Source organism: Neofelis nebulosa, chromosome 17, assembly GCF_028018385.1.
Source record: "Neofelis nebulosa isolate mNeoNeb1 chromosome 17, mNeoNeb1.pri, whole genome shotgun sequence".
NCBI lineage: Eukaryota > Metazoa > Chordata > Mammalia > Carnivora > Felidae > Neofelis > Neofelis nebulosa.
The window spans coordinates 57,308,052-57,335,474 of NC_080798.1; the positions used below are offsets into that span (position 1 = coordinate 57,308,052).

Here is a 27,423-nt window from a genome sequence, read left to right on the forward strand (position 1 = left end):
GATGCCTATATTTAAGACCTACTGCCTATATTTAAGACCACCAATTCATTCAACAAATGCTTACTGAGTCCCCTCTCTGTACCTGGCATCATGTGAGGGGTCGGGGAGAGATCTGTGAACAAGGCAGACCACATAGGGCCTACAGCCCCCTCCAATCGTGATCTGTCCTAGGTGTTCATCTCAGCAACGTGAGCCTCATCTGCTTTGACAAAGCAGCTTCTCACCTCTGTGCTGGATGTAGCAGCATTTCTACAGGATGGATGGTTCCCAGCATCCTCTGGTCTCAGTGCTCCGTGTGCCTGCATAATTGCCCACCTGGGGTCCTAAGGTGCCAGTGTCAGAAAAGACACAAGGACAGGTTATGAGCTGAGGTCTGGTGTGATCAGTAGGGACAGAGAACCGGTCATCGGGCTCTGGACCCCAGCAGGGGTGAAGGACGGACCTAAGTGATGCAGGTCTTGAGTAATAGAACTTGTTAAAAGCAGTGTTTACAGGAGTCCAGGAGACGCGGACTTGACCTTTGGTTCACTGAATGACTCTGGGCTTCCCTTGCTTCTCTGTGCCTCTTTCTTCACCCATATCTGAACGTTCTCGACCTTGGACTCTATCATGCTTCTCTCAACCCAAATTGCATACTAAAATTATCTGGACAGGGGCACCTGGGTGGCTCAGTCGTTTAAGCATCTGCCTCTTGGTTTTAGCTCAGGTCATGATCTCATGATTCATGAGTTCAAGCCCCACAGCAGGTTATGTACTGACAGCATGGAGCCTGCTTGGGATTCTCTCTCTCTCTCTCTGTCTGTCTCTCTGTCTAAGTAGATAAATAAACTTAAAAAAAAAAAAAAAGAAGAAGAAGAATGATCTGGACAGGTTAAGAAAGTATGGAATCTCAGACTTTACCCCAAACCCACTGAATTGGAATAGAGCCTGGTTAGTTAAAAACAAAACAAAACGCCCCTGAAAAGATTCTAATGTGCAAACAGAGCTGAAGACCATCTATCTAGGCTTACGCTTAGGAATTCCATGATTTTTGTGAGAAGGAGGGAAAGATAGAAGGAAGAGCCTCCTTAGACAGGAATCAGGTCAACTTCCTTGTCTCCCGGAGCCGTATCCATGTGACAGCGTCTTCAGACCTCCCTGCTCTGGCCACTTTCCATCCTGCCATCATGTTCCAAGAATTTCCCAGCATCCCTTTGAGAGAAAAGGAAACAACCCACCCGGGTTTGCTGAGGTGTGGTAGACAAATTAGTTCCCGTCCCCGCCCCATCCCCCCCCAAGGCATCAAGATTAAGGCTTATGATTAATGATTTGCAAGTCAATTAATCAGCCACCGCTTCTGAAACCTCATCTCTCAAATTACTTTTCTCTGAACACAAAGGCTTTCTGACACTGTCTCACTGTCTCTAGATTCACTTGGCTACTAATTGAAATTCCAAGGTATTTCTTCTTGTTGTCAGCTTATTGGTATTACTTGTCTGTAAAATATTTGCAAACAGATGCCTATTCACGTGTAGTGTGTCAGAGGTGAGCACCAAAACAATACTTTATGCTTCCAGCTCGAAGGAATGTGCTAACGATAGCTCGTGAGGTTCTCTATCCCTGGGAGGGCTGATTTTTCATTTATTGATTTATTTCCACCACCCCTGCTCGCAACAAGTATGTGAGATGTATGACAATAAAAACACAGGTACAACAAGGCTTCAAACAACTGATTTATAAGTTTCCGTAGAAAACGTGTTGTTTTGTTTTGTTTAAGTCATGGGGAAGGAGTGGGACTTTCTTCCCTCGAGGAGACGGTGCGGTCGAGCAGAGGCTGTGGAGTCCGACACGGGCGGTGGGGGGGGGCCTCCACTGGCTCCCCGGTTACCTTGGTTACCTTGTGGTTTGGCGTAGATGACTCCGCAAGAGCAAAGGCACACAGAATTGCATGAAGGCTCAACCTCCATAGACGTCTGTCTCTCCTTCAACAACAGCTCCCAGGACGGTGTTCTTCTCCTTGTGGGGACTCAGGACCCACGCTCCTCCCCCCGTCGCCGTACCCTGCCCTGGGGTCCTGCGGTTGTCTGGGTTCCGATAGATGGCAGGAGAGAGGCACAGAGAAGAGACCGCTGCCCCCAGCTGGCAAGCATCACATCTGGCCACATCCAGTAGGGGAGAAGGCAGTCTCATGGCCTCACCTAAGTACAAGGAAGGCAGAGGGAGGGAGCGGACCATCTGCCAGCACAGCACAGCTCCATGACCTGCCTGCATTATTGTTTACTGTGAAATGAGGTGATGCGGGTAACGTACCCACTTCCGGGCCCACGGTACGAGCCCCGCAAAGGGTCTTTGCTGTTCTTTCCAGAGAGTGACAGTAACCATCTGCTCTGTTTGCAGTTTCAAGCCACCGTCGAGGAAGGAGCCGTGGGGGTTATCGTCAACCTGACAGTGGAAGACAAGGACGACCCCACCACGGGCGCGTGGAGGGCTGTCTACACCATCATCAACGGAAACCCTGGGCAGAGCTTCGAAATCCACACCAACCCTCAGACCAACGAGGGCATGCTGTCCGTCGTCAAAGTAAGGGCGCTTCCGGGCTCCTCCCTCCACCAGGCAGAGGGCCTCCCTGCTGGGGAGAGTCAAGGAGAAGTCAGCCCTGCTCTCCTCCTTTTGGAATTGAAAACAGAAAAAGGGGCTCACAGCTTAACAGTGAACTTGTATCCTCACAGCCACGAAACCAAGCTGTTTTACGGGTTCTAGGAAACTCAAACTTACGTGTAACCTTCAAAAAAAGTCCCTAATTTAATTTTCAAATGAGATTCTCCACACATCTGACCGTGAATTATCAAAGATATGCAAAAATGGGATATGTGAAGGTTTTTTAAAGATCTGTGATCAAAACTGTGGATCATTACAGGACGCCTGAGTGGCTCGGTTGGTCGAGCGTCCGACTCTTGATTTTGGCTCAGGTCATGATCCCAGGGTCGTGGGATGGAGCCCCGTGCTGAGCCTGCTTAGAATTCTCTCTCTCTCCCTCTGCCCCTCTCCCTTGTTGGCACATGTGCTCTCTCTCTCTCAAAAAAAAAAACAAAGAGAGAGAGATCATTACATTTCTTCTTGGTCTTTCCTTAGCACAATCTCGGTTATTCACTTAAAAACAGGAGATAAAGGGCGACTGACCCTTAGCACCTGTGCAAGTGTCCTGGGGCTGCTTTAACAAATGACCACAAACTTGGTGATGTAGGGCCACACACACTCACACACTCTTACAGTTCTGGTGGCCAGAGCACCAAAATCAGTTTCACGAGTCTGAAGTTGGCAGGACTGGTTTCTCTTGGGGACGACCTATCTCCTCATCTTTCCCAGCTTCTGGAGGCCACCCACATTCCTTGGCCTGTGGCCCTGTCTCATGTCTTCGGTCAGGGGACAGCAGCACCACATTTCTCTCTGGCTCTGAGTCTCTGCCCCCATCTCACATCTGTTTCTTCCTTTGACTTCTCTGCCTCCCTCCTTTGAGGACCTCTGGGATTCCATGGGTCCCCCTGGATAATCCAGGCTCCCCGCAACGAGGTCCTTTAGCCTAATCGCATGTGCAAAGGCCCCGTTGCCACGTAAGGTCCTATATTCACAGGTTGCGGAGACTGGCACATGGTCATCCTGGAAGGTCATTATCCAGTGTAGCGTGGGGATAATCCTCAGGACCCACTGTGGATGGCCGATCTCGGAGGATGAGAGGCTGGGTTTCTCCCGAGCCCTGCCCTTTCCAATACTTCCTTTACATTGAACTTCAGCTGCCTGGCTGAGAAGAACAGCCCCTGGGTCTTCCCAGGTCTCCTTCCCTAGTAACACAGGCACGGGCGGAGTTGTTAGCAGATCCTGGCACTGCCCTCCCAGTGCACCCACCCGTGCACTTTCACAAGTCGTGAAAGTCGCAAACTAACGCAGCCTCTGGCTGTCCTCTGCAGCTAGCCTGGGTCTATACAAGCCGTCGGACGATTTTCCAAACCTGTGGCTGGAAAACAGCATTTGGGTGAATATGCATCCCCATCATAAATCCTGGAACAGCACAGTCGTCCCCGTTCTGTTTGCTACAGCTTGAGGGACAGAAAATCCAAGAGAACCAGAGTCACGAAGGAGCGTCCTCCCCTCCCCAACTTCCCACACGGGCCCTCACTGTTGAGTCTGAAACGTTAGCACTTAGAAGCATCACCAAGGATGCTAGTCCCAACCCAGGTTCCTGGGCCCACACCACACCTGCTGGGTCACCATGTGAGGGAGGGAGGTGTTCACTGAGCCTGGCCTTGCAGATGACCACTGCGGAGGATGTTTCCACCTGCAGATTCCGCGACACCTGGGGCTCCCTCTGGGCCTCAGTTTGACCAGTGAGTGGACTTCCTTTGCTTCAGAATTGGGATGGAGACTCCGCCTCCCTCCGGCTGCCTGCCACGTGAATTCCTCCAAAGGGCCTTGGACTCTCTCTGCTTCTCAGTCCACCAAGGTCGAAGCCCCCGGGCAGCTTTCTGCAGGCAGGCCTGGCCTTGTTCCCTTCAGGTCAAGTACCGAAATACCAGGCTGATAGTGGCTTAAATACTAAAGAGAATTTAATGATTTCCATAACTAGACGAAGGTAGGCCAATCTAGGATTGACCGGCAGCTCAGGGTGTCAGAGAGCCATCAGGGGGCACAGCAGATGCCTCTGGCTTTTTCCTCATGGTCATAAAATGGCTGCCAAAGTTCCAGGTAGCACATCTTCCCGCTGCTGTGTTCTGAGGCTCAAAGCAAGGAGGCAGCCAGGCAAGAAAGAGAGAGAGAGAGAGAGAGAGAGAACTGTCATGTGCCCACCCCGCCCCCCCCCCCCACCACAGCCTTCAGGGAAGAAAATATCTTTTCCACTGGTCTCCCAGGCAACTTCCCATGATGTTTCATTGCCCAGATAACATATGCCCACCCTCAGCTGCAGGGAAGGCTCTGAAATCTAAATCTGGCCTCTGGGGCGTCTGCAGGAAGAGATGGGGAGGGGAGCACCTGGGAGGGGGGAGGGGGTGGTCTTTGGGCAACCAGCCATGGGCAGTCCCGCCCTAACCAGTTGGCAGTCCGCACACCGAGGAACCAGCAGAAATTTCAGGACTGTGTGGTTCCCAGGGGAATCCTACCTCCCTGCAGGACCAAATCCTAACAGTTTCAGAAAGCAAGAACCTGTCTCCTTGTAAGAGCTTCTGGAGAGGAATGCTCTTAGCTGCTTTGTAAACCTATTCCAAAACTGTCAGAGAGTTACCCTTTTGGCTGAATATAATCCACCCTGTATTTTAAGCCTGTTTTCTCTTTTGTCCTCAGAGGGGAAGGAAACATCCAGAAAGCCTTGATCCCCAAAGCGATAATAGGCTTAAAAGTCACTGTAGGATCACTTCCAAATCCTCCCTCTATCAGACAACAAACCCCAGGTTCTTTACCTCTCCACCCCCCCCCCCCCCCCGCGCCGTGTGGGATGGCTTTTCCAGGCTTTAAACCCTGCAGGACACTGGTCCACACCCACTCTTGACCCTCAATGAAATATTAATTGAATCGAATCTCTGTAACTTTATTGGAAGTGTTTTCAATTTCCTCCCATCCCCGACACAGAGACCCTGCACCAGACAAATCACATTAATGAGGTCACGTGCCCGAGACAAAGGAGGGTTTCTTACTCCAGCGTGACCCAGGGCAGGGTACGAGAGCAGAGACCCATGTTTTGCCAGCTCCCCAGCGGCCTGGCCCGGGGAACGCGCAAATAGAATTACTACATCCTAATTCTGCACAGGGCAGGTGGGGTGAGCGAGCGAGGGCACTGCCCTGCGGAAAGGCAGCATGCGACTCACTGCCCCTCTGCCCTGCCTCCGTGGCACTGTTCCCGCCTCCACCCCTCGAAGGCCAGTGTTCTGCTCAGGGCATGTCGGCCTGGGGACGTACTTGGAGACGGGCCGGCGAGCAGGGCCTCCCACCTTTTTCTTCGTTGCCGTCTTACCAGCTGCTTCTTATCCTGGCGGCTCCAGACCGAGGTCTGTGGGAAACGCACCGCAGCTCCCTAGCCTCTCCCAGGGTCCCTTGCTACAGTGCTTACCAGGCCAAGATTCCGGGAAGGGCAGGGACAAGCGTGCAGCCCCACGGGCCCAATGGTGACCGAGCACCAGGGCCAGACCTTGACCTGCACCCCTCTGTATTGGGGAGCGAAGGTGTCCGTTGCACACCTACGAAGCTGCGTTCCATCCCAGTGTGAATAAATCGGCCCAGAGTGGAGCAGAGGACCAGGTCCCCGTCAGCATCACACTTGGTACACACAGCGGTTTATTATTGGCTCTGATTTTCTCGTCAGGCTTCCGGGGCCAAAACATCCCTCTGTGCCACTTATGTGCTGTGTGACTTTAACTGAGTTATTCAACCTCTCTGAGCCTGTCCCCTCATCTACAAAATGGGAATAAAAACACCCACTATCACGAGGTAAAGTGAGGCTTGGTTGAGGTGATGCACACAGGGCACTCCAGGCACAGGCAGGTGCACAGTAAGGGATAAATAATGTCACGGCAGATAGGGACGCGTGGTGGTAAAGATCAAATATATATATTATGGGGGTCAGAGGGCTCTAGGTGCCCCACGTTATGGGTCAAATTATGCCCCCAAAGAAGAGCTATTTTGAAGTCCTAATCCTCAGACCCTGTGAAGGTGGCCTTCTCTGGAAGCAGTCACTGCAGATGTGATTAGCGAAGATGAGGTCATGGTCGAGTAGGGGGGAGGGGATGCCCTAGGCCAGTATGACCATGTTCCTGTAAGAAGTTGGCCGTGTGAGGGCAGATACAACCAGGGGAGAATGCCGTGCGACAGCAGAGGCAGAGAAGGGAGCGGCACAGGGACGAGGCAGGCTCCCCTAGAGCTTTCCGAGCGAGCACGGCCCTGCTCGCATTGGATTCTGCACTCCTGGTCTCCAGAACTGGGAGACAGTGGATTTCTGTTGTCTTAAGCCACCCAGTCCTTTGGTACGGCCGCCCTGGGAAACTGAGGCACCCACCAGACTCCCTTACGAGGTCGCAGCTGCCACTCCAGAGCCTCGAGTGCTGGCACATCACCGTCCTAGCCTCTGCTGCCCAGCAGAACTGCCCTTACCAAAAGGGGAGCCCCCCAGCCAGGAAGGTTAGGCCCTGCCAGCTGGAGAGAGCCTGCCGCCTGGGCCTGCCGGCAGGGGGGTGCAAAAGACCAGCCCCTGCCTTGAGATGGGGCTGACCTACTGGTGCAGTGAAAGTGCCAGGACCCCCGTGGCACTGGCTGGAGCTGGGCTCCAGCGGGGACCACGTCCTGGCTCATTCCCTCTCTTCTGAGAAGGTACGCCGGTCCATCATACTCAGAACCCCTGCCTCAGGCTCTGCTTCCAGACTCCGCGGGAGTCTCGGGGAACCCAAATAGAGATATCTCACACACACACACACACACACACACACACACACACACACACCCCTCTGACAGAAACATACATGCACATCTAACATAAATACATCGAATATGTAAACCCCTGTGTATACATGGTTAATGCTAAAGGCACCCATATACTTATCCAACGTGAATACACACACATAGAGAAACGCACATTCCAGCCGTACTGTTCAAAGGCCGTGCGGAAATAATCCAGGCCACCTCCACTCGAGATTCCGATCTTCCCTCCCGCCTGGTCTGCCCCACTCCATCCTGCTGCAGGTGGCTCAGGGGGCCCTCAAACCCAGGCCCAGATTCTGCTGTGAGGAGCTCTCCAAAGCTAACAAACCAAAGAAACCCCAGCCTGGTGACATTTTCATCGTGGTGGAAAATTCCATCGGGCTAGATTTCGGATTTCACACATGCCCGTGTGCTAGTTAACTTGACCTCCAGAAGCAAGCTGCACTGCCAGGAGCCAGAGCTGGTGTGAGAGAAGCCCTCTGGCCCTGAGGTGCACCCCCCTCGGTCTGCCCCGCACTGGGGTGGGGGAAGGAGGCTCCCGGAGACAGAGCTCCTGCCGTCAGCCCTGCTCAGAGCGCCGAGTGCAGGGTGGTCCGACCCGGCGCGCCAAAGTCTTCCCCCTCTTCGGTGTCCTAGTTGGGATGAATGACCGTGTTCCCAGCGTGGCGATCCCCTGGCCCCTGTTGGAAATGGACTTCCCTGAGGTTGCGTATTTAGCGCGTCACTCGGGATGGACAGAAGTTAGAAAGGGACGGAGCGGTGAAGTATTCTTGTGTTACCCGGATGGGAACAAATAACGCCTGGATAGCTCCTAGGTGCCAAGAGCTTTGTATCTGTTAACTCGGAAGGTCCCTCTGGGAGTTGTTACAGGTGGGGGCGGGTGGGGGCAGGTGGGGGGGGGGGGTCCCGTCCCGTCCCGTTACAATCAGGAAGCACTCCTGCGTCAGCACGTCAGCATTTCCTCTGCGTGTGCGTGCCCGCGTGTGCGTGCATGCACTTCTGCGCGTGTGGGGAGCTTTGTGTGCGTGTTGGCTCCGATCGTTACGGAAGGTTACCGCAAGTCAGTCCAACTCACCCAGCGGGTTTCAATCCCAGCTCTTGCCCCTGTAGGGTTCTGCCCCCACTTCCCGTGGCCCTTACAACCTGGAAGGTCATTTGCTTCCTTGTAGTCGAGTGTGAATCAACTCCGTGCACCCGCTTTGGTCCTGTCCTCACAGTAGGAGTATCCATATGTCACGGGTCTGAGGAGTTGGTTACTCATTCTCCCACGAAACATTAGGGAAATAACTGGAAATAAATAACGTGCCCTCATCAGACCTGAACGTCTCCCCATGCACCCCCAGGGACAGGAAATGTCACTCCTATGTCATCTAGTGGTTTGGAAAGGGAGTGGCCAAGTGACTGTCATCTGGTACGTTCTGTGATGGGCAGGACCATCGTATGAATAGTGTCTACAGTGGGGCTTCTTTGACATGGTCTGATTTCCTCTGCACAGCAGCTGGGAGAGGCGGGTACTCTGAGACCCCTTTGCAAAATCACCTCGGTGGACCCCATCTCAGTGACCCTGGGGCCGGAACAGTCCACCGTCATGTTGGACGGTCCCTGGCATGGCCGTGTGTCTGGTCATCACTGCCTCCGCCCAGTATGTGGCCACCGAGCCCCCAAGTCATGGTGACAATTGAAAATCCCCCCCCCCACACACACACACACATTTTCAAATGCCCTCAGGTGGGGAAGGGCCCAGAGGCTTAACCCCACGTGTTTCCAATCCTCTTCAGCCCTTTTCCCTACGAGACGCCGTCCCGGGAAGCGTGCCTGTGCCAGAGAGCTGTAGAGACCCCAGCCTCAGACCTTGTGGCGAGTGAGAGGGAAACGGTGCAAATGGGACTTGGGGCCTTTTCCATTCTATCTCCCATGGTGACAGAGGCAGGGCTGCCCTGAAGCTGGCAAAGCTTAGGCTTGAGTCGTTCATGCCCCCAACCCCCTCCAAGTGTCGGCGTCTTGTGGCTACAGGTAGGAAGCCTTTTAGTGTCAGTGTGGCCAGGGCATCGCCTAAAGAGATCGCAACGGGGCACCCCAGGTCTCTGGGGCTCACATAATGTGTTGTCATTTATTTCTTCATCTAAAAAAAAAAAAAAAAAAAAAAAAAAAAACACCTTCCATCCCGATTTTTGTATCTGTATGCTTCGTATTCCTTTTGTTAAGGGGGACTCCAAACTGCATTAAGGTTGGCCCACAAATCCTGGATCCATCCCTAAACATCCACCCGGGCCCGTGGGATGTCAGAGTGCTTGGTGCAAAGGCGCCTGCCCTTTATAGCAGATTCACATGCTCAGCCTCCTCCCCCTGCTTTCCAGCCTCTGGACTACGAGATCTCCGCCTTCCACACCCTGCTAATCAAAGTGGAAAATGAGGACCCGCTGGTACCCGACGTCTCCTATGGCCCCAGCTCCACGGCCACCGTCCACATCACTGTCCTGGACGTCAACGAGGGTCCGGTTTTCTACCCGGACCCCATGATGGTGACCAGGCAGGAGAACATCTCCGTGGGCAGCGTGCTCCTGACTGTGAATGCCACGGACCCAGATTCCCTGCAACATCAAACCATCAGGTGGGTGAGCGGCTCCCTAACCAGAGGGCGGAGGCAGGCAGGAGTTGCGTTTCTTTTCCGGATGCAGGCCTGGCTGTCCGGAGCAAACTAGCCTTACGGTAAACTTGTTAGTGATCTGGGCGAGTGGGAGGCTCAGGGCACCCTGAAGAGCTCCTGGCCGATCGCGTCAGGACCAGGCTGACTCTCCAGGGATGCTGCCTCCACACCTGATGCCGGGGAGGAGGGTGGCCTCCGGGCAGTGTTCCCAAATGGCCAGAGGGGTCTGCCAGTGCCAAGCACAGGCTCTGAAAAAAAGAAAAAGGAGCCACCACGTCTGCCCCCCCCCCCCGCATCTCAGACACTCGACCCATCGTCTCGCCACCATGACTTTGGAAGTCAGCACTGGCTGACTCCACATACAGATAAGGGTATTGCGAATTCAGAGAGGTTCAGTGCCTAGCCCGAGGCTGCCCAGCCTAGTAGCAGAGGAATCAGACTAGAAACAGGACGGTCTGGAAAGTCCGTGCTCTCTGCTCAGTGCCGTGGACTCGGAAGCGTCAGAGCGGGGGAGTAGACATTGCCGGTACTTAGAAAGGGAACGTTGGGGTTAGGTTTCTGACAGATAAATGGCAAGCCAAACAAACAACAACAAAAAATCGTCTCCAAAATTTCCGTCTTCGTTTCTTGAGCTCTGTCCGGTGCTTAGAAAGAAGGTGTCGTCGTGACAAGATTTAATTAAATGATCGTTACGTAGGGTACTAGCCTTGACCGGCTGCTCTCATTGGTACGGTGTTTCGCGGCAAGCTGAAATCGACATGCAGGTCCAAACGCCCGCTCGTCTCCGCAAAAGAAAGTTATTAATCTTTCTTTTCCAAAATCTAATCTTCTTCTCGTAGGAGGAACAGGATAATCAAGTATTAGATGCACTTCTAATAAACAGGTGTCGTATTTTCCTGATTCGAAACACCTGGAAACGTGGCACGGTCTCCACACAGCCACTTTACCGTGGAGCGAGCTGGCAGACGAGCGGCTCACGTTAGTTTCCAATCCCAAAAGGGGATTTATTTTCACAACAGAACTTTCGGAAATGCCAGATGAACTAGATAAAGGTGCGAACTGTACCAAATCCTATAATAATGTGACTCTGAAATTGCCCTCTTTTTTCTCTCTCTTTCTCCTTTTCCTGCTGGGTACCTGGCAGAGGAAAGATGCAATTTAAATATCAAAGAGAAAGCTTTCCTTAAGTCCTTAGGTGGGGAAACTGGTAGCTTCACAGACAAACGTACAAATTTAGGATATCTTTAGGGAAGCTTTCCTGTCACTATGTATTTCTACAGCAGGAGCAGAAGAGGGGACTCTGGGTGGGGGAGAGAGCGAACTTCCACGGGCTTGATGTTCCTGAACCCAGGGCTCTGCCCTTGCTGCGTGACTTGGGATGTTGCCAGTCTTGAAAGTGTTACCTTGGTGGGGTTGGGGGGACAGATGTGGTGACAGACAGAGAGCTGGGTCTGTCCACGTTCTTTGTTTAAGACCAGCTCTGGCTGACGTAGGCAAAAGGAGGAATCTGCTGGTACAGTCGCTGGAGGGCTTATTGAACATGTTTAGAACCAGGCCCGAGGGGCACCTGGGTGGCTCAGTCGTTAAGCATCCTACCTCGGCTCAGGTCATGATCTCGCGTTTCGTGGGTTCGAGCCCCACCGTGGGGCTCTGTGCGGAACGGCTTGGAGCCTGGCACCTGCTTCGGATTCTGTGTCTCCCTCTCTCTCTGCCCCTCCCTCACTAGTACTCTGTCTCTGTCTCTCTCTCAAAAATAAATAAACATTAAAAAAAAAAAAAAAAAACAGGCCCAAGATAGCACAGGAACTCGGGCATTGCAGAGTCTCTAGGGGATGGGAAATGATGGGTTGGCACAGCCCGACCTCACAGGGAGAATGAACCACCTCCTGCCATTTCCCACGGCCTGTGCCCCTCACCCGCAGGGGCTCACGTGCCGGGGGGCGGGGGGATGTTGCCTGAGCTGCAGTCAGGAGCCTCCCAACTCAGGGCGCCTGACGGTCCACGGAGATGATGCTCTCAGATGCAGGTGGCTGACGGGGAGGGAGGAAGGAGGTCCCATCCTGTGGATGGAACGTGGAACTGGGAAGGTGGGCCAGACCCCAGAGAGCAGGTCCAGCAGATTGAGGGAGGGACGGGATTCTGGTCTGGAGAGGGCGGGGATACCGGCAAGAGCCAAGCCCCTGAGACGTATCAAAACCAGGGTGCGAGCCACTGGAACAGGGTACAGGCGTCCCCCGTTCTACCACGGGCGGGACGTCAGTGGAGAAAGCCGTGTGTTGATCACTGGAGGGGAGGCTCGAGGGAAAATGCACAAGTTTGGAACGCTTTGAAGAGCTTCGTGTTTCTACCGTCGGTCACCACAGATACGACCCATGTCATGAGCTGCCAGGACCGTCCTCGGAATGGCCTAGCCCAAGGCGGCCTCAAGTGATGGGGACGCGGGGACTCAGCATGAGAACCCAGGTGCTCAGAGCATGTCCTTTTTGCATCTTTTGGCTCTGTTGTCCCCCGCGGTCGGCCACATCCTCAGCCCCATCTGTAGGGCCACCAGCAGTGCCGGTCCTCGGCCCCAGCGGCATGCTTCCCAATCGAAAGTTCAAGCCCAGGGCCAGGCTTGGGTCTCACAGAGCCTAGTTGGACACACGGCCCATCTCTGAGCCCCACAGAACAGCAGGGGGGTAGAGTGTGCCCACCGCGGGCCCCAGGTCCCATCACGACCACCAAAGGAGTTCAGGGGGCTCTTCCCAGGAGATGAGAACGGATGCTGTGTCATCAGGACCCACAGAGTCACTGTGACCAAGTCCAATTTTTGAGTCCGCTCAGGAAATACCACTGAGGTGTCTCTCTGTGGCTGGTTTGCCTAAGAGTTCTAGCATTTACAAATTGAGCTGAGCAGTGTCTGGAGAAACCCCTCTTCCAGCCTTGAAGCAAAGTAAGTGTGTGTGTGTGTGTGTGTGTGTGTGTGTGTGTGTGTGCGCGCGCGCGCGCGCGCGCGTGCCTCACACGCTTCTCTCTCTGGCCAGACTCCTCACACACATCCCTTCCTGCTGGGGCCACACGGTGGCCCAGAAGTGCCCCCCGTTTCTCAGCCTGGCACTGACCGGGCTCCCCGGCTGCTGGTTCTGAGCTCATCCAAGGCACGGACAGCCGTGTCGCTGACACGTTGAGCCATTGTCACAGGAGCCTTTTGGGAGAAGAGGTCTGTTAATTACTTGCCGCCCTTGATCCGACACACTGAGAAGCGCTGTCCCCGAGGGGCTGTGTGTGCAGGGGGTGAGCAGGGCGGCAGGGCGGGGCCAGCCAGGCTGGGACCCAGGTCTCTGACGACCCGCGTTTGGCTGCCCAAAATTCTCCAAAAGGCACGGTGACCTTGTGAGCGGTCCTGTTATTGTTGTCTTAGTGATGCTTTGGGGAGCAGGCGTGGGAAGAGGGAGGGAACCCTTCATCTCAAGGAGCGCTCTGAGTTCAGATGACGGAGGTGCACATAAGATGCTGTCCCAGCCATCCTGCCCCGGAGGGTGTCCATCCCGTCAGAACCACTGCCTTGAGTTCTGCCACCACGCAGGTCGTGGCAGGTGCCCCTGTCTGTGTGTGTGACTCTGTGTGTGTCCGTGTAGCTTTCTCTCTGTGTCCCTCTCTGTCTGTGCCTGCCTCCCTTGGTATATCCTTTGCTCTGTCTGTCCCTTCCTCGTCTCCCTCTCTGTGTCTCTGCCTCCCTCTCCCTGGCACCCACCCCATCACTGCCTCTCTGTCTCTCTCATCCGCTCCCCGCTGTCTGGTGTTCTGCCCCGTCCCCTTCTTCCCCGCTCTCCTCCTCCCCGCTCTCCTCCTCCCCGCTCTCCTCCTCCCTCCCCCTCCTCCTCCCCCTCCTCCTCCCCCTCCTCCTCCCTTCTCTGCCTCTCCCCACCACCACTTGGTGCATCTCTATCCCCAGATGCTCTGTGACCCCCCAAAATCCTACTTTCACCAGGTACCGGGAGCCTTGACAGGCACGTGGCCTCTTCCCTGAGGGCAGGCTCCCTCGCCCTCAGAGCAGGACACCTCCTCCCCACCCCCAGCCCCCAAAGAACTTAGGAGCTTCTAACGAATGAATTCCCGTCCTGGCTGGCATCCGGTCTCCCATGATGCAAGGCGGGTCTCATCTCGGCCCCACGTTGGCAATGCTGGCCCCCCGCTAGGGACGCTTTCATCACACCAGGGAACAGTAAAGTCTGTGAAAGGCGCCTTGATCTCTGAGAAGCCGGCAACGCTAAAGACAGGAGGTGTCCAGGCATCAGAGTGAATACTCTCACTGAAAAGCCCGAGTTACCAAGACTTGTTAAAAAGGCCGTCGCATTGCGCTCTTAGCCAAATCAAAATGGACATCAGTGGGCTGGTGACAGATGAAATTCTTCTTTTTAATGACTTGTATCTTCTTATCCTTATTATAAAGTTAAGATAGTTCATGGAGGAGACTTTTGAAAAGGCAGTTAAGAATAAGGAAGATGATAAAGAATCTGTAATAGCTCCTATAATACCCTCTTAACAACTTGGGTATAGCTCCCTCAGTCACGTGTGAGGGGGCTTCCGTTTTTATTACCGGAATTGGCTCTCATCACCCGTCCTGTTCTGGAACCTCCTGTGCCTCCTTCCCAGTATATGGTGAAGAGCTTTTCCATGTCAAGACACCGCCATAATTATTAATTGCTTGGTAGTATTCTCTTATTCTATTACATGGATGTTCTCATTTATTCATTCATCTCCTTGTTACTGGATATTTAGAGTGTTTCCCGTTGCATGCAATTATTTTTCTAAAAAGGTCAGTGGCCATGCTTATAGCTAAATTGTCTGATGCATCATTAATTTCCTGAAGAATTTTTCGAAAGCTCTTCGAGCCAAAGGATGCGTATTGTTAATGCCTTTTGTCATCTAAAAACTTCTTTTTTTTTTGTACCGAAATTTATATTGTCCCTTATGATTTGAATCGATGTCATGATTAGAAAGCTCCTCTGCTCCCAGGTCGTGTCGATACTGACGTGTTCTGAAACAGAGCCCCTCTCTCCCCACCACCCCGGCCCCCTCCAGACAACGCTCCTGCCTTCTGGGGGAACCCTGTCTCCACGTCCTTGAGACAGGAGCCAGACATTTCTCCGTGACATTTTGGGGTCTCTAATGAGGAGCAGGCTTGTGCAACGGAAACTATTGGCTAATTACTGTCAGAAGGAGCAGCTCAGTGATGATTATGCTAATATGGGAATGACTGCCCGACGTTCTCCAACAGCGACGTGAATAGCAGGGACTAACCCTGGCATCCTGTCTGTTGATTTGGCTGCTCTGGGGACGCAACCAGCAGCCCGATCCTCTCGAAGGGCTTGAGAGGACTTATTTCACTGTGTTGCATAATCAAGGGATTTCTGCTGAGGCAACCAAGTAGCAATTCCAATTCTGAACATCTTTCAGACAGAGCTTATCCTGTCCAGGGGCTGCAGTAAACCACTCTGCAGCAGGGACTTTTGCCTACACACTGAATAGATGAGATGTGTGTGGAGGAGAAATGTTGTCCCCAGCGATGTGAAATGACCTATCACTGCTCAACATGTGTTTGGAAAGGATCATTCATCCAGGGAGCTCTGTGAGGGTGTGTCGAGCGACACCGTATCTGTGAGGATTAAGTCTCGCTGAAGACAATAGGAAAATTCAAACTGACAGTGGCTCAGAGAAGATAGAAGTCTATTTTCTTTTTCTCACCTAAGTCCAGAGTAGCCATGGCAGTGTGCAGGGTGTGGATGGCAGTTCCTCAAAGGTGTCAGGGGCCCAGGATCCTTCCTGCTCGCCATTCGACCATCTCCACGTTGGCGTCCCCTTCCTCGTGGACTGTGAGAGTTGCTAGTGCACCAGCTTTCGCATCTGCGTTCCAGATAGTGAGATGGGAGAAAGGGAAAGAAGGGAGTGTCCTGTCTTTGAAGGAGATTTCCTGGAAGTCAGCCCCATTTCTGTTTAAATCTCAATGGCCAAGATTAGTCACGTGACCACACCTAAGTGCAGGGGACACGAGGACATGGGGTCATTTAGCTGGAAAGAACCCAGCTTTGGAGACTGGGATTCTTTAGGAAAGAAGAAAAGAAGCGTGGACAGCATGAGGTAACTGACATTTCTACCGCGAGAATCTTTGAATATTGAAACTTTCTACATAATAAAAAAAAAAAAAACACAGGATAAACTGAATTATTTTTTAATTTCTTTTGTAATGTTTACTTTTGAGAGAGAGACAGAGCATGAGTGGGGGAGGAGTCGAGAGGGAGGGAGACACAGAACCCGAAGCAGGCTCCGGGCTCTGAGCTATCAGCACAGAACCCACCGTAGGGCTCCAACTCACGAACCATGAGATCGTGACCTGAGCTGAAGTCAGACGCTTAACCCACTGAGTTACCCAGGCGCCCTCAGGGTAAACTTTAAAAGTTACCACGTGCCACGATACTAGATTTTTACACAACCGACATAATAGATAAGCGTGTTGTGAAAAACAACTGTTTGATAAAAGCACAAGGATTAAAGCTAGTCTTTGGTTCGTTTGTTTATTCATTCACTGAGTTTGCTTAATGGTATTCATTTAGAGCCCAGTGGGGCCCTGACGCTCTAGCTGTCGTGTATTCACTCGTGCAAGAAACGGTCTCTGCCTACAGCCTCTGGGGAACTTGCAGTCGTGAGAGCAAGAGCATGTCCTCCCTGGGAAAGAAGGAAGGGGGCAGGAGGGCAAGGAAGGCAGAAGATAAATGGTTTCCTGGGGAAGCAAGAACCAGCGGTCCCTAGCTGGGGAGGAAGAGCTTCCAAGCATCACTGTGGTCTCACTTGTCAACAGATTCCTGAATTCCCCAGAAAGCCTGCTACCCCCCTGCCTCAGTGCAGGCCTAGCACATGGACCTTCAGATTCTCCAGGGACCTACCAAGGTGCCAGGGACCTGAACATCTAGCCTATTGTCTCCACGATTTGAAAAGAAGACAACAAGGCTGAAATTAACGAATATCGAGCGCCGAGAGCATCGCGACAACCTTTTCAAATTTACGATCGGCGAACCCGTCTTTACCTTTGCAGGCCGTCTGTAGGGCCCCCCTGGCAGGAATGTCTGAGCGTGCACTAGAGAAACCATAGGGGATTGTAGATGAGAATATTCCCGGTCGCCAAATAAGGCCAAAAGCAAAAGCAGAAACGTCGTTTCAAACGTTCTACAGGAACAAAATGTGTTTGCAGGGTGGGTACATTCCAGGGTATTTGGTAAGACTTGGGCTGAGGCCACCACAGGCAGAGAAGATTCTTCAAGGCTGGAAATTTTTGAGACGGTCGCCGCCCGGCCAGGGCCAGGCAGATGGGCGAGCTGGGTAAACAGGCACAGATTGGTGGCAGCCGGGTTGCAGCTGTCTGTGCATAAACATGTTTGTGCATAAGCAGGCGTCGTTTATCGGTATTATTATTATTATTGTTATTCACCTTCCGATATCGACGAATGCCCACCACCCATGACAGCATCTGCACGTGGCCTTGTTTTAAACCAATCCCAGGAGTGAGGGCTGAGCGGGACAGACACTCCTCAGACTGGACTTCCCACGGCCAGGAGGGTTGCAGTTGGGAGCCGCGCCCATCAGCCGGCCCTTCTTCTGGAGCCTTGATCCAAATTGAGCCTATGCTTTGAACACAGAATACCTGAATCAGATCCAGATTAGATCCTCGTCTCTCTGAACACTGCTTTGCCCACTTTGTCCTCATGTCCTTGAGTCTTTTTTCAGTCATTTCCTTTCTTCTCCCCTTTTGGACATGGAGGCCTTTTAGCTCCGGGGTAGAGTCCGTTCATGGGCTCAAGCGGATCCAGGAGGCCCCGTGCAATGATGAAAATTCAGCCCCCAGTGACTTGTTAAAATGCCCCGTTTCGGTTTGCGCTGCTATTCGTGCAAACCCTTTTAACACCTTGTTTAATCTAATATCAGAGCCCATTCAGAGCAAATCACCAAAATGAGGGTAAATCGGGTGAAAAACCATGGGCTGTCTAGGGGACATTTTGTTCTGTATCTTCTAAGATCTTTGGAAGCAGATGTCAAAACTCAGTCCACTTGGAAGTGTGGATTTTGTCATCACTGACATTTTCAGGAACACACAAGCTCAAAATGTATAGTAGCTTACCATTTATTGGGCCGGAAAATGAAGCTTTCAGGCTCCTTTTTATTTAAAAAAAAAAAAAAAAAAACAGATTTCAAAACCAGATTTAAGAGTTTCATTTGGGGTGACTCCCACCTGTTAAATTTTAATCAGAAGTTAAAGGCTAAATAATAACAATTCTACCTGGGGAAATTAACCGAAGAGCCTCCCTCTAGTAAAATATATTATTAACGCTTCATCTTAATTAAATGTGGCTACTGACCTCGATAGCAGGATTTGGAGTGAGGTCCTTTCTGTTTTGTTTTGTTTAATGAATGATTCTTTTCTCGAGTCAACAAACACAGAGCTTGAAATGTAAATGAATTGTTTACAGTGGCGCCTTTGTAGTTTTTAATTAAAGTGCTGTTCTTCCATTGGAAGTTTATGGTGGCAATACATTTTATTGCCTACTCCGCTGTAGAGTTTTTAATTATTTATGTAAATGTATTAGCACAGCTGACTCTTATTTTCAGTGGTCAGATTTTGTGTTATGAAGATGCCAGTGGAAAACAAGGTCTAATAAATTAAACAACCGAAGTTTTAAAGATTTAACATCTTCCGCGGCTAAAAATAGAATTCTGGCTTTTATCATGATCCAGGGGTGGAAGGTTTTCATTATTAACCTCAATTAGAGGCACTCGATTCAGTTGACATGAAAAGAGCTGACCATTTGGATAAACAATGGAAAAGTCATTTTACAATCCAACCGCCTTTCTAACATCCGTCTACACGGGTTGTTCTAAATCTGCCACGGGCCAGACTTTCATTACTGAAAGCATGGTTTTGAATTGGTTATATTTGAATATAATTATGACGGTCATCCTTGCCTGCCTGAGAAATTAATTCTCATAGCCAACATACAAAATATTGACAAACGCTAATATGGTTTCTTGCCCACTGTTTTCGAAGCTGTTAAATCTGCTTAGCTGGGTGTTTTGTTGTTGTTGTTGTTTTAATTTTAATAAAGGCATTTGCAATAGACCAGCGTTGCTGCAGATGCTCCCCGTATCATATTGATTGAGAAAGCCATACGTCTCAGGATGGCAAGAGAAGTCAGCCGAGTGGAGAGGAGCAGGCTTATTTTATGGGTGCTCTTTGTCAATCACCAACACCAGGCAGCCCCCGAACACATCTAGGGGGGGGTCTCGTGAAGGGCTCATCACGACCTTATACTAACGCAGGTAAATAACTGTAGACAGCGAGCCACACAGCTAATTCAAGAAGCGTGTTTCAACAGCAGCTCCCAGTTTGCATTTTCAAGTGATGAGGCTCTAAACTGTCGTCCTCCCACATAGTTTAATTCAGGGGGTTCCTTGTGTATCCTAACAGTGAGTTTCAGGAGAAGATCAGGCCTCGTAGAGCCGGCTCGGAACAGTCTCTCATGCCTGTGCGGAGTGGGGCCTCTGGATCTGGACTAGGGTTGAGCTGGGATAAGCCAGCTCTTCAATCATTGAATCACTCATTCATTCCACAGGTGTCTGACGAGCACTTACGACACGTCGGCCCTTTTCTAGGCACTGGGGACACGGCAGCAACACAAACAGTTAAAAAGATGTGTCGTCATGAAGGTTATAGGCCAATGGCAGAGGGGGAGAGGAAGCAAACAAGAAAACAAACGAGCAAAATGAATAGCATAGTAGTGGGCGGTCAGTGCAAAGAAAGAAAAAAGGCAGAAAGAAGTGAAGGTCTGAAAGTCTGGATTCCAGGGAAGGACTCGCCGATGGCGTGGCATTTTGGTAATGAACTGAAGGAAACGGGTGAGCTGTCCACGTATCTGCGGAAGAGTGGTCCAAGCCAGGGGCGGGGGGGACGACAAGTGCAAAGGCCCTGAGGCAGGATGTGCGGAGGTATGAGATACAGGGGGTGAGGTATCACTGGGTCTGGTGCAGAGTGGGTGAGGTGGGGAGAGGAGATCAGAGGTGCACAGGGGTAAAGCTTTTACTCTGAATAAGACAGGAAGTTAAGCCATGGTGGCTTTAGAGAAGAGTAAGTGGGGAGGGGTGGTGGGAAAGGGAGATGGCAGAGACCAGTGGGGGGGGTCCTGCAATAAGCCAGGTAGGTGAGAGGTGGCACGACTTTGGACTTCGCGTTGGCGGTATGTGCCGTGAGAAGAAGCCTTACTGAATGTGTCTGGAAGGTGATGGCAGTTGGGTTGTGCGGACCAACCACGTGTGTGAGAGAGAGAGAGATACACACACACACACACACACACACATGCCCAGGTTTTTGTCCTAAACAACTGGAAGATGGGGTGGATGGTTATGAAGCAGACAGGCTCACTAGGGAAGGGACTCGGAGGAGGTGTCAGAAACTCAGTTTTTTTTGTCTGTTTACTGTTCATTTATTTTTGAGAGAGAGAGAGAGACAGAGCATGCGTGGGGGAGGGGCAGAGAGAGAGGGAGACAGAACCTGAAGCAGGCTCCAGGCTCTGAGCTGTCAGCACAGAGCCCGACACGGCGCCCGAAATCACGAACTGTGAGATCGTGACCTGAGCCGAAGTCGGACACGTAACCGACTGAGCCACCCAGGCGCCCCAGGAACTCGGTTTTGATGGTACTGAGTTTAAGGCAGAGACAGGGAGCAGGGATGGACAGCAGGCAGGGTCTGGGCTAGTCAGAAAAGTCTGGGTGTCGTGCACGTCCACATGAAACTTAAACGTCTGAGTCTTTGAGATTCCCCCAGAGGTGAGGAGGCCCAGGGGTGGCCCTGCCTGGCATGTTCTACGTGAGGCCTGCCTCCTGAGAATAAGTGAGCCAGCCGCAGTTAAATACAACAGGTGCTCTTGCCCGGGCAGCCAGACCTCAAAGCAGCAGAACCAGAGTCTACACAGGCACCACTTTCTGGACCCAGGATGGAGTGGACACTCAGCCAGCGGCCGATGAGCCTGGCTCTGCCCGTCTCCTTCTCTCCGGCCACCATCATGTCGCACCCTCTGCCCGGGTCCAGTCCTCCGCCGCGGTCACCCTGAGTTCGCCTGTTTCTTACAGCCGCGCTGATGTGCTCGCGGTCATGACAGAGTAGCTGGCATTTACTTTGTCCCAGGCTCTGTTCTCTGTGGCTCGTATGCTCGGTCACATGTAATTTCCCAACAACCCTGTAAAGAGGGTGCCTCGGTTACCCCTCTTCAGAGGTGAGGACGGTGAGGCTCAGCGAGATTCAGGAACACCCCCAGAGGCGCACGGATTCCCACGCAGGAGCTCTGGCTGTGGGACATACCTCGCACCTTCCTGCTCCGCTGCCCCCAGACCAGACTCTCGCTGGAGAAGCTCAGCCCTCGGTGTGCATTTGCCAAAAACCTCAACAGCCTTGCTCGATCAGACTCCACTTCTCAGAACCACCCTGCACATTCTGTTTCTGATTTTTGCTGATCGCCCCGAAATCGATGACACCCACCGGTGCCGAACACCCCACTGAGACCCTCTGCTGCCCAGATGTCTGGGGTGGGGAGGCGGCCCAGGCAGGGCTGCGTGGGTAGAAGTGGCCGAAAGCCCTCAGGGTTTCGTGCGTGCGGGCACCTTCTCGCCACCATCATCCGGCAGGGACGCCTCCGTCCCTGGGTTTCCCTGTTTCCTGTGCTTCCTGCTCGTACGGCTGCCTTCCCAAGAACAAGGCTCCATCATCACATCACTTTCAATGCTGCCAGGCTTTGCTGGAGGAGGTTAGACAATCACAAAGGTGAGACGTGTTTTCCCAACGCGTGCAGGGGAAACAGACGTTGACTTCTCGCTCCATTGGAGAATCAGTCTTGTCTCCAAGGGCTGCCCCAGAGGGCCCCCCGGGTCTCACGTGGCCTTGCAGAGAGGGCTGCCACAGCCCCGCGGCTCTCGTGGCTCTGCCAGTCCGGTGCCCTGAGTTCAAATCCCCACCCATCCGCTTCCAGGCGTGTAACCTCGGGCAGACATCCAGTTCCTCCAGCCTCAGTTTCCTCTCTTATAAAGTGGGGGCAATAATGTCTGGGCTGCAGGGTCACTGTGGAGGGTAAAGCAGATAATTCAGGAGAAACGCTTGAAGCACAGAGCCTGGCACATAGTAGGCACTCAATGAACCGATTAGCATTCTTGGCCAAGAGTTTAAACGTAGCCATTCTCTAAAGGAGGCTCTTCAAGAATGAGAAGGATGTTTTCCTACAATCCGTGGTTTCCACGCGTTGCAAACTTACAATAAGCAAGTCTGCGGAAACACTTACTAGGGTTATTAGTGGAAATTAGTCACAGCTCCCGGGAACGATGGCACATCCACAGCCAGGCCAGGGTATCTCACTGCTAAAAGCCTCATCATGATGGCAGTCTCCTCCTCATTCCCGGGGAATTGAAGGTAGCAGAAAGAAGTTTCTGAAGGCTCAGCCTTGTCATCTGCTGTTTGCTTGCCTGCAAGCAGTCCTCAGAGATGACGGGGCATGTGGACGCGTGGTGAGCAATTATTAAACCCACGTTGCAAACAACTGATTTTTGAAGGTTTGCAGCTTGGCTTTTCGGGGGACAGGTATGCTCGATCTTGCAATCTTTCTAGAGCATACATGTAACAGTCCTATTTTCTGCTAGTACAACGGTTCCTGGTTCGGGTATCAGGATTAAATTGATCCGTAGGTTAAGATGCTCTGCAAAGCATATGATGCCATGCAAATAACACCATGACTAGGAGAGACTGTCACCCAGGCAAGCTGAGGACCTGGTCGAATGTCTGAAGGGAGATGAAACAAAGGAGACTTAACAGTGAGTAGGAGAGGGCGTTACATTTCAGGACCTCCGATTGGTGACTTCTGGTGTGCAGGGTCTGTCGGGATCCATGGCTGCAAGCAGCAGAAACCAGCATCAGCTACATTACGTGGAATAAAACAAGAATTGACGAGACTGATTTTGGGGGTCACAGAAGGACCGAGAGACCAGAGGAGAAGCTGGGAAAAAATGAGTGGTCACCAAATGGAACCAGAGAGGAGAGACGATTGAGGCTGCTGCAGTCTAACTCAGCCTGGCACTTGAGCACTTGAGTTAGACCTCCCAGGGCAAGAGCATGATGCCACCAACCCCCCCCCCCCACCACACACACACACACGGAGAGCGTCAGATTCGCTGGAGCTGACCCACTCCCACTGTATCCAGGAAAGAATGGGAGCTCGACCACGACCACCCACGACCACCCAAAACAGGGGTCTGCCCAGAGAGGAGGCCCGGGGTGCTGTGAGGAATCAAAAATATGGTGAACAGCCCGAATGACAGATATCCACACACCCTTCCCGTGAATCTGAGTTTTCCCGCCATGCCCCGGATGATCCATGCTGGGCACTCGGGCCACGGCTGTCCCCAGACGCACGACGTGAGGGACACACGCTGGCACACGGAGTAATTGCGCTGAGAGTCTCTGTCTCAGAAGGAGCACAAGCCCTGGACGGAAGCAGGGGGTGGCTCCGGAGGGCTGTGCAGCCCAGGGCCGCTCGAACAGGGGGTGGTGAGCGATGCGTTCCCCTGGGGAGGACACTTTTAGGGAGCACCAGAAAACTCAGCCATCAAGACAGTCTTTTAATGCAATATTTTTTTATGTCAAAATTAACACAAAAATTCATGTTAAACAAAATATCACATCTGTACGTAAATTAGGATCGATGTTGCTGATTTTCTTCCACCTCTGATATGACCGGGCACAGAAGGTGAAGGCTCCTTGGGGCCCGCTTCGTCTGTAAATTTAAAGGGTGGGATCGGGGCGCAGAACCCTCCTCACCCATGGAAATCCATACCTGGGCTCAAAAGGAAAGCAAGAGAAACCTGTGGGTCAATAAATAATGCTTAAAATGATTAAGGAAAAGGAATAAAGGAGTAGGAATTGTGAATGAAAATGAAGCAGAATGACATAGGAAAGGCAAATGTGAAAAGCAACTAAACGCAGCATCTGTAGATGTGATGGTGAGATATCTCGTTCCCACGCTGGGCACCCCGGAAGTGGGTATGGCTCTCCCCATTCTACAGAGGAACAGAGGTACCCAGATATGCTCAGGGTTGAGAAGTTAGTGAGTGGAAGAGATGGAAGTGAAATTCACATATGCTTATGCCAAAGAGTTTTTTAACAAGGAAAGTATTTCTTTTATTTTGCAAGAGGAGAAATCCTCATTTAAAAACAAACAAACAAAACAAAACAAAAAAAAAAAAAACGCACCCAGCAGAACCTACAGCCTCCTTCAGATCGCATAGAATGATTCTCAAATTCTCTTCCAAATGGGATTTTTATTTCACAAGCTAAGCTGAGGGTCAGGGTTCAGAGGGTCAGTTTTGTCTCTATTCTGCGCTTGAATTCTTTGTGTCTGGGGTTTCTTTTAAAATGTGTAGAGACAGTGGGGCGCCTGGGTGGCGCAGTCGGTTAAGCGTCCGACTTCAGCCAGGTCACGATCTCGCGGTCCGTGAGTTCGAGCCCCGCGTCAGGCTCTGGGCTGACGGCTCAGAGCCTGGAGCCTGTTTCCGATTCTGTGTCTCCCTCTCTCTCTGCCCCTCCCCCGTTCATGCTCTGTCTCTCTCTGTCCCAAAAATAAATAAAAAACGTTGAAAAAAAAAATTTTTAATGTGTAGAGACAGGAGGACCAGAGGGGCCAGCAGAGTGAGAAGTGAAAAAATGGCTCTTATGGCCCCGGCTGGCGTCCTTCTGAGAGTCCTTTATGGGACACCCACAAATGAGCTGTTCTCTGGAAATGAAGGTGAGCTGTTCTCCCAGGAGCCACCCAAGAGCAATGACGGGCCAGTGATTCCTGTCAGATGCTTCACCCTTGCTGTCTAAAAATCAAACATCTCTGGGACTCCTGGCTGGCTCATTCAGTTAAGCATCCGACTTCGGCTCAGGTCACGATCTCATGGTTCGTGGGTTCAAGCCCCACATCAGGCTCTGTGCTGACAGCTCGGAGCCTGGAGCCTGCTTCGGATTCTCTGTCCTCCTCTCTCTCTGCCCCTTTCCCCGTTCATGCTCTGTCTCTCTCTCTCTCTCTCTTACTCAAAAATAAATACACATTAAAAAAAAATTTTAATGAATAAAAATCTTAAAAAATAAAAATTAAACATCTCTGGCTCACCAAGTAAATATTTCACAAATACTTACATCAATTGTCCGGTCACTAGGGAGATGCATCTACTAACGTGAGCAAGTGTATCTTCAGTCTCTGCGTTTCCTGCAACTTCTCTGAGCACCTTGGTCTAAGCCACATCCCCATTCACCTGGACGGTGATCCCTGGCCCGAGCCGGCCTCCTCATCGTGCTGTGTCCACACCGTATCCTTCTGCGGCCGACCTTGCTCTGCACCGGCTTCTCCCTCTCTCCTGGCCGTCTCCGCTCCCACCGCGTGGCCTTCCCCGCCTGTCTTCTCCGCTCAGGAACTGTGCAGAAATCATTCTCTCTGCTTTGGATCACACCGACCCTCATTATGCACACGTACTGTGTTTGCAAATTCGACAAGCTAAGGTGGATTTGTAGCCCCAACACACTTTCCGTATCTTTGCGGTCCCTGGCAGAGACGTGCGTGGAACAGTGGTACATCTGAGCCGCCCGACACGCCCCTTCCCAGCCAAGGTCCAAAGAGGGGACGCTCGGCCTTCTTCCTTCGGCTGTCATACGGTGACCAGGCATGCTTTCGAGGTCTCTTTGGTGCTACATTTTTTTTGCATTTTTGGGCTTTGGGTGGTGATTTTGCCGTCTGAAATGGCCCCGGCGCAGTGCTGTCTGGTGTTGGTAACAGCGAGAAGCTGGGAGGGGCCTTATGGAGAAAATAATGAGTTGGATGAGTTCCTTCAGGCCTGAGTTCTAGGGCTGCTGGCCATGCACTTAATGATCGACAATGCGTGTTGAATACGGTGTCTTTCAACAGAAACACACATAAAATGAGGCGATGTAATGATTAGCTGACAAAAACGTGACCACAGTCTCGCAGGAGCCCAGGAGCAGCGGCTGGTGTCACTAATTCAGCGCTCACAGTGCCTAGACCGCGGCCACGGAAAACGGCTAGGATGGACAGCTTGCCCGTATGTTTGCTGCCTGTCTGCCCTCTCCCTGGGCTACGAGCCCCGTGGAGGCAGCGGCCACATGAGTCTTGACACATAATGGACAATCGATACATTTTTGTTGAATTGATGAATAAATTGGAAATAAGCCATGATTTTCAAAGCCAGTTTTTCCTCAGGCTCTAGACTGTAGTGAGTCCTGTTCCGGGGTTCACAGTTAACCCCTCTTGGCAAAGTCTACAAAGGGATTGCCATCAGGGTCTGACTCTAACAGTGTGAGTGAATGCTGATTCCGTGTTTTTACTCGACTATTACGCGATGCTCTGCTTTGGGCCTCCTCTCTGGGCTTCAGAAGGTGAAAGTGGAGACTCCCCCCACATCTCCCAGTGCCTCTGGCCAGGCACCGAGGCCCTGCTGAACCTCTTGGAGGCCACCTTGGGCCGTGATGGTGCCACCCAGCTGTTCAGGGTGCCGCGGCCGTGGAAGGCTCTCGAGAGGCCACGAGTACCTGTAGCTTGGTCCCTCCTGGGGAGAGGCTACCCTGACAAGCCATGTGACTCCTCCCTGGACCAAGAAGTTACTCCCAGGAAGACTGTTACCCCAAACGAGCCCATTAGTTTGGAACACCGAGCGCCAGTTTGCTAACGAGCAGGCTCGTTGCTTCCTTCACAGCTTCTGTGAGCGCGGGAGTCCGAAAACTTCCCATCCGGGGTCAGATGACAAGGAGTGGAGGCTTCGTGGGCCCCACGTTCTGTCGCAACTACTCGACTCTGCTGTTACAATGCGAAAGCCGCCACGCGGACCGATAGGCGCGGCTGTGTTCCAGTAAAACTTTATTCACACAAGCAGTCGGAGGGCCGGATTTGCCCTGTGGGCCACGGTCTGCCAGTCCCTTGAGTAGGTTCCTTACCACGCGATGGGGTCTAGAGTGTTCTACTCTGCACCGTAAGCCCTTTGAGGAAGGACTGAGTCACGTGCGCTTTTCTCTCCACAACATCTGGCACGGTGCCCGCCCCATAGCAAGCCATCAACCAACCCTTGCTAAACATGTGACTTCTAGGACACGGCCCCCCAAACTCAGGTGTCGTGAGACACGCCAAGCAGGTGAGAGGGAATCTGAGGCCCGGTGACATTCCATCTGTCTTCATCCTACGTCCTGTTGTCGATACTCAAAACAGCAGCAGTTGGTTTTCTGACAGTAA

At 52.0% G+C, this 27,423-nt stretch overlaps 1 protein-coding gene across 2 annotated transcripts in view; it reads left to right on the plus strand.

Moving 5' to 3' along the window:
• The window catches only part of CDH13 (cadherin 13), a 1,101,550-nt gene that overhangs the window by 995,064 nt on the left and 79,063 nt on the right, over positions 1 to 27,423 (plus strand). For both annotated transcript variants that reach the window (XM_058708168.1, XM_058708169.1), the window contains exons 9-10: positions 2,377 to 2,559; positions 9,795 to 10,048. In XM_058708168.1, the coding sequence (XP_058564151.1) occupies positions 2,377 to 2,559; positions 9,795 to 10,048 (437 nt within the window). The remainder of the gene's footprint in view (positions 1 to 2,376; positions 2,560 to 9,794; positions 10,049 to 27,423) is intronic.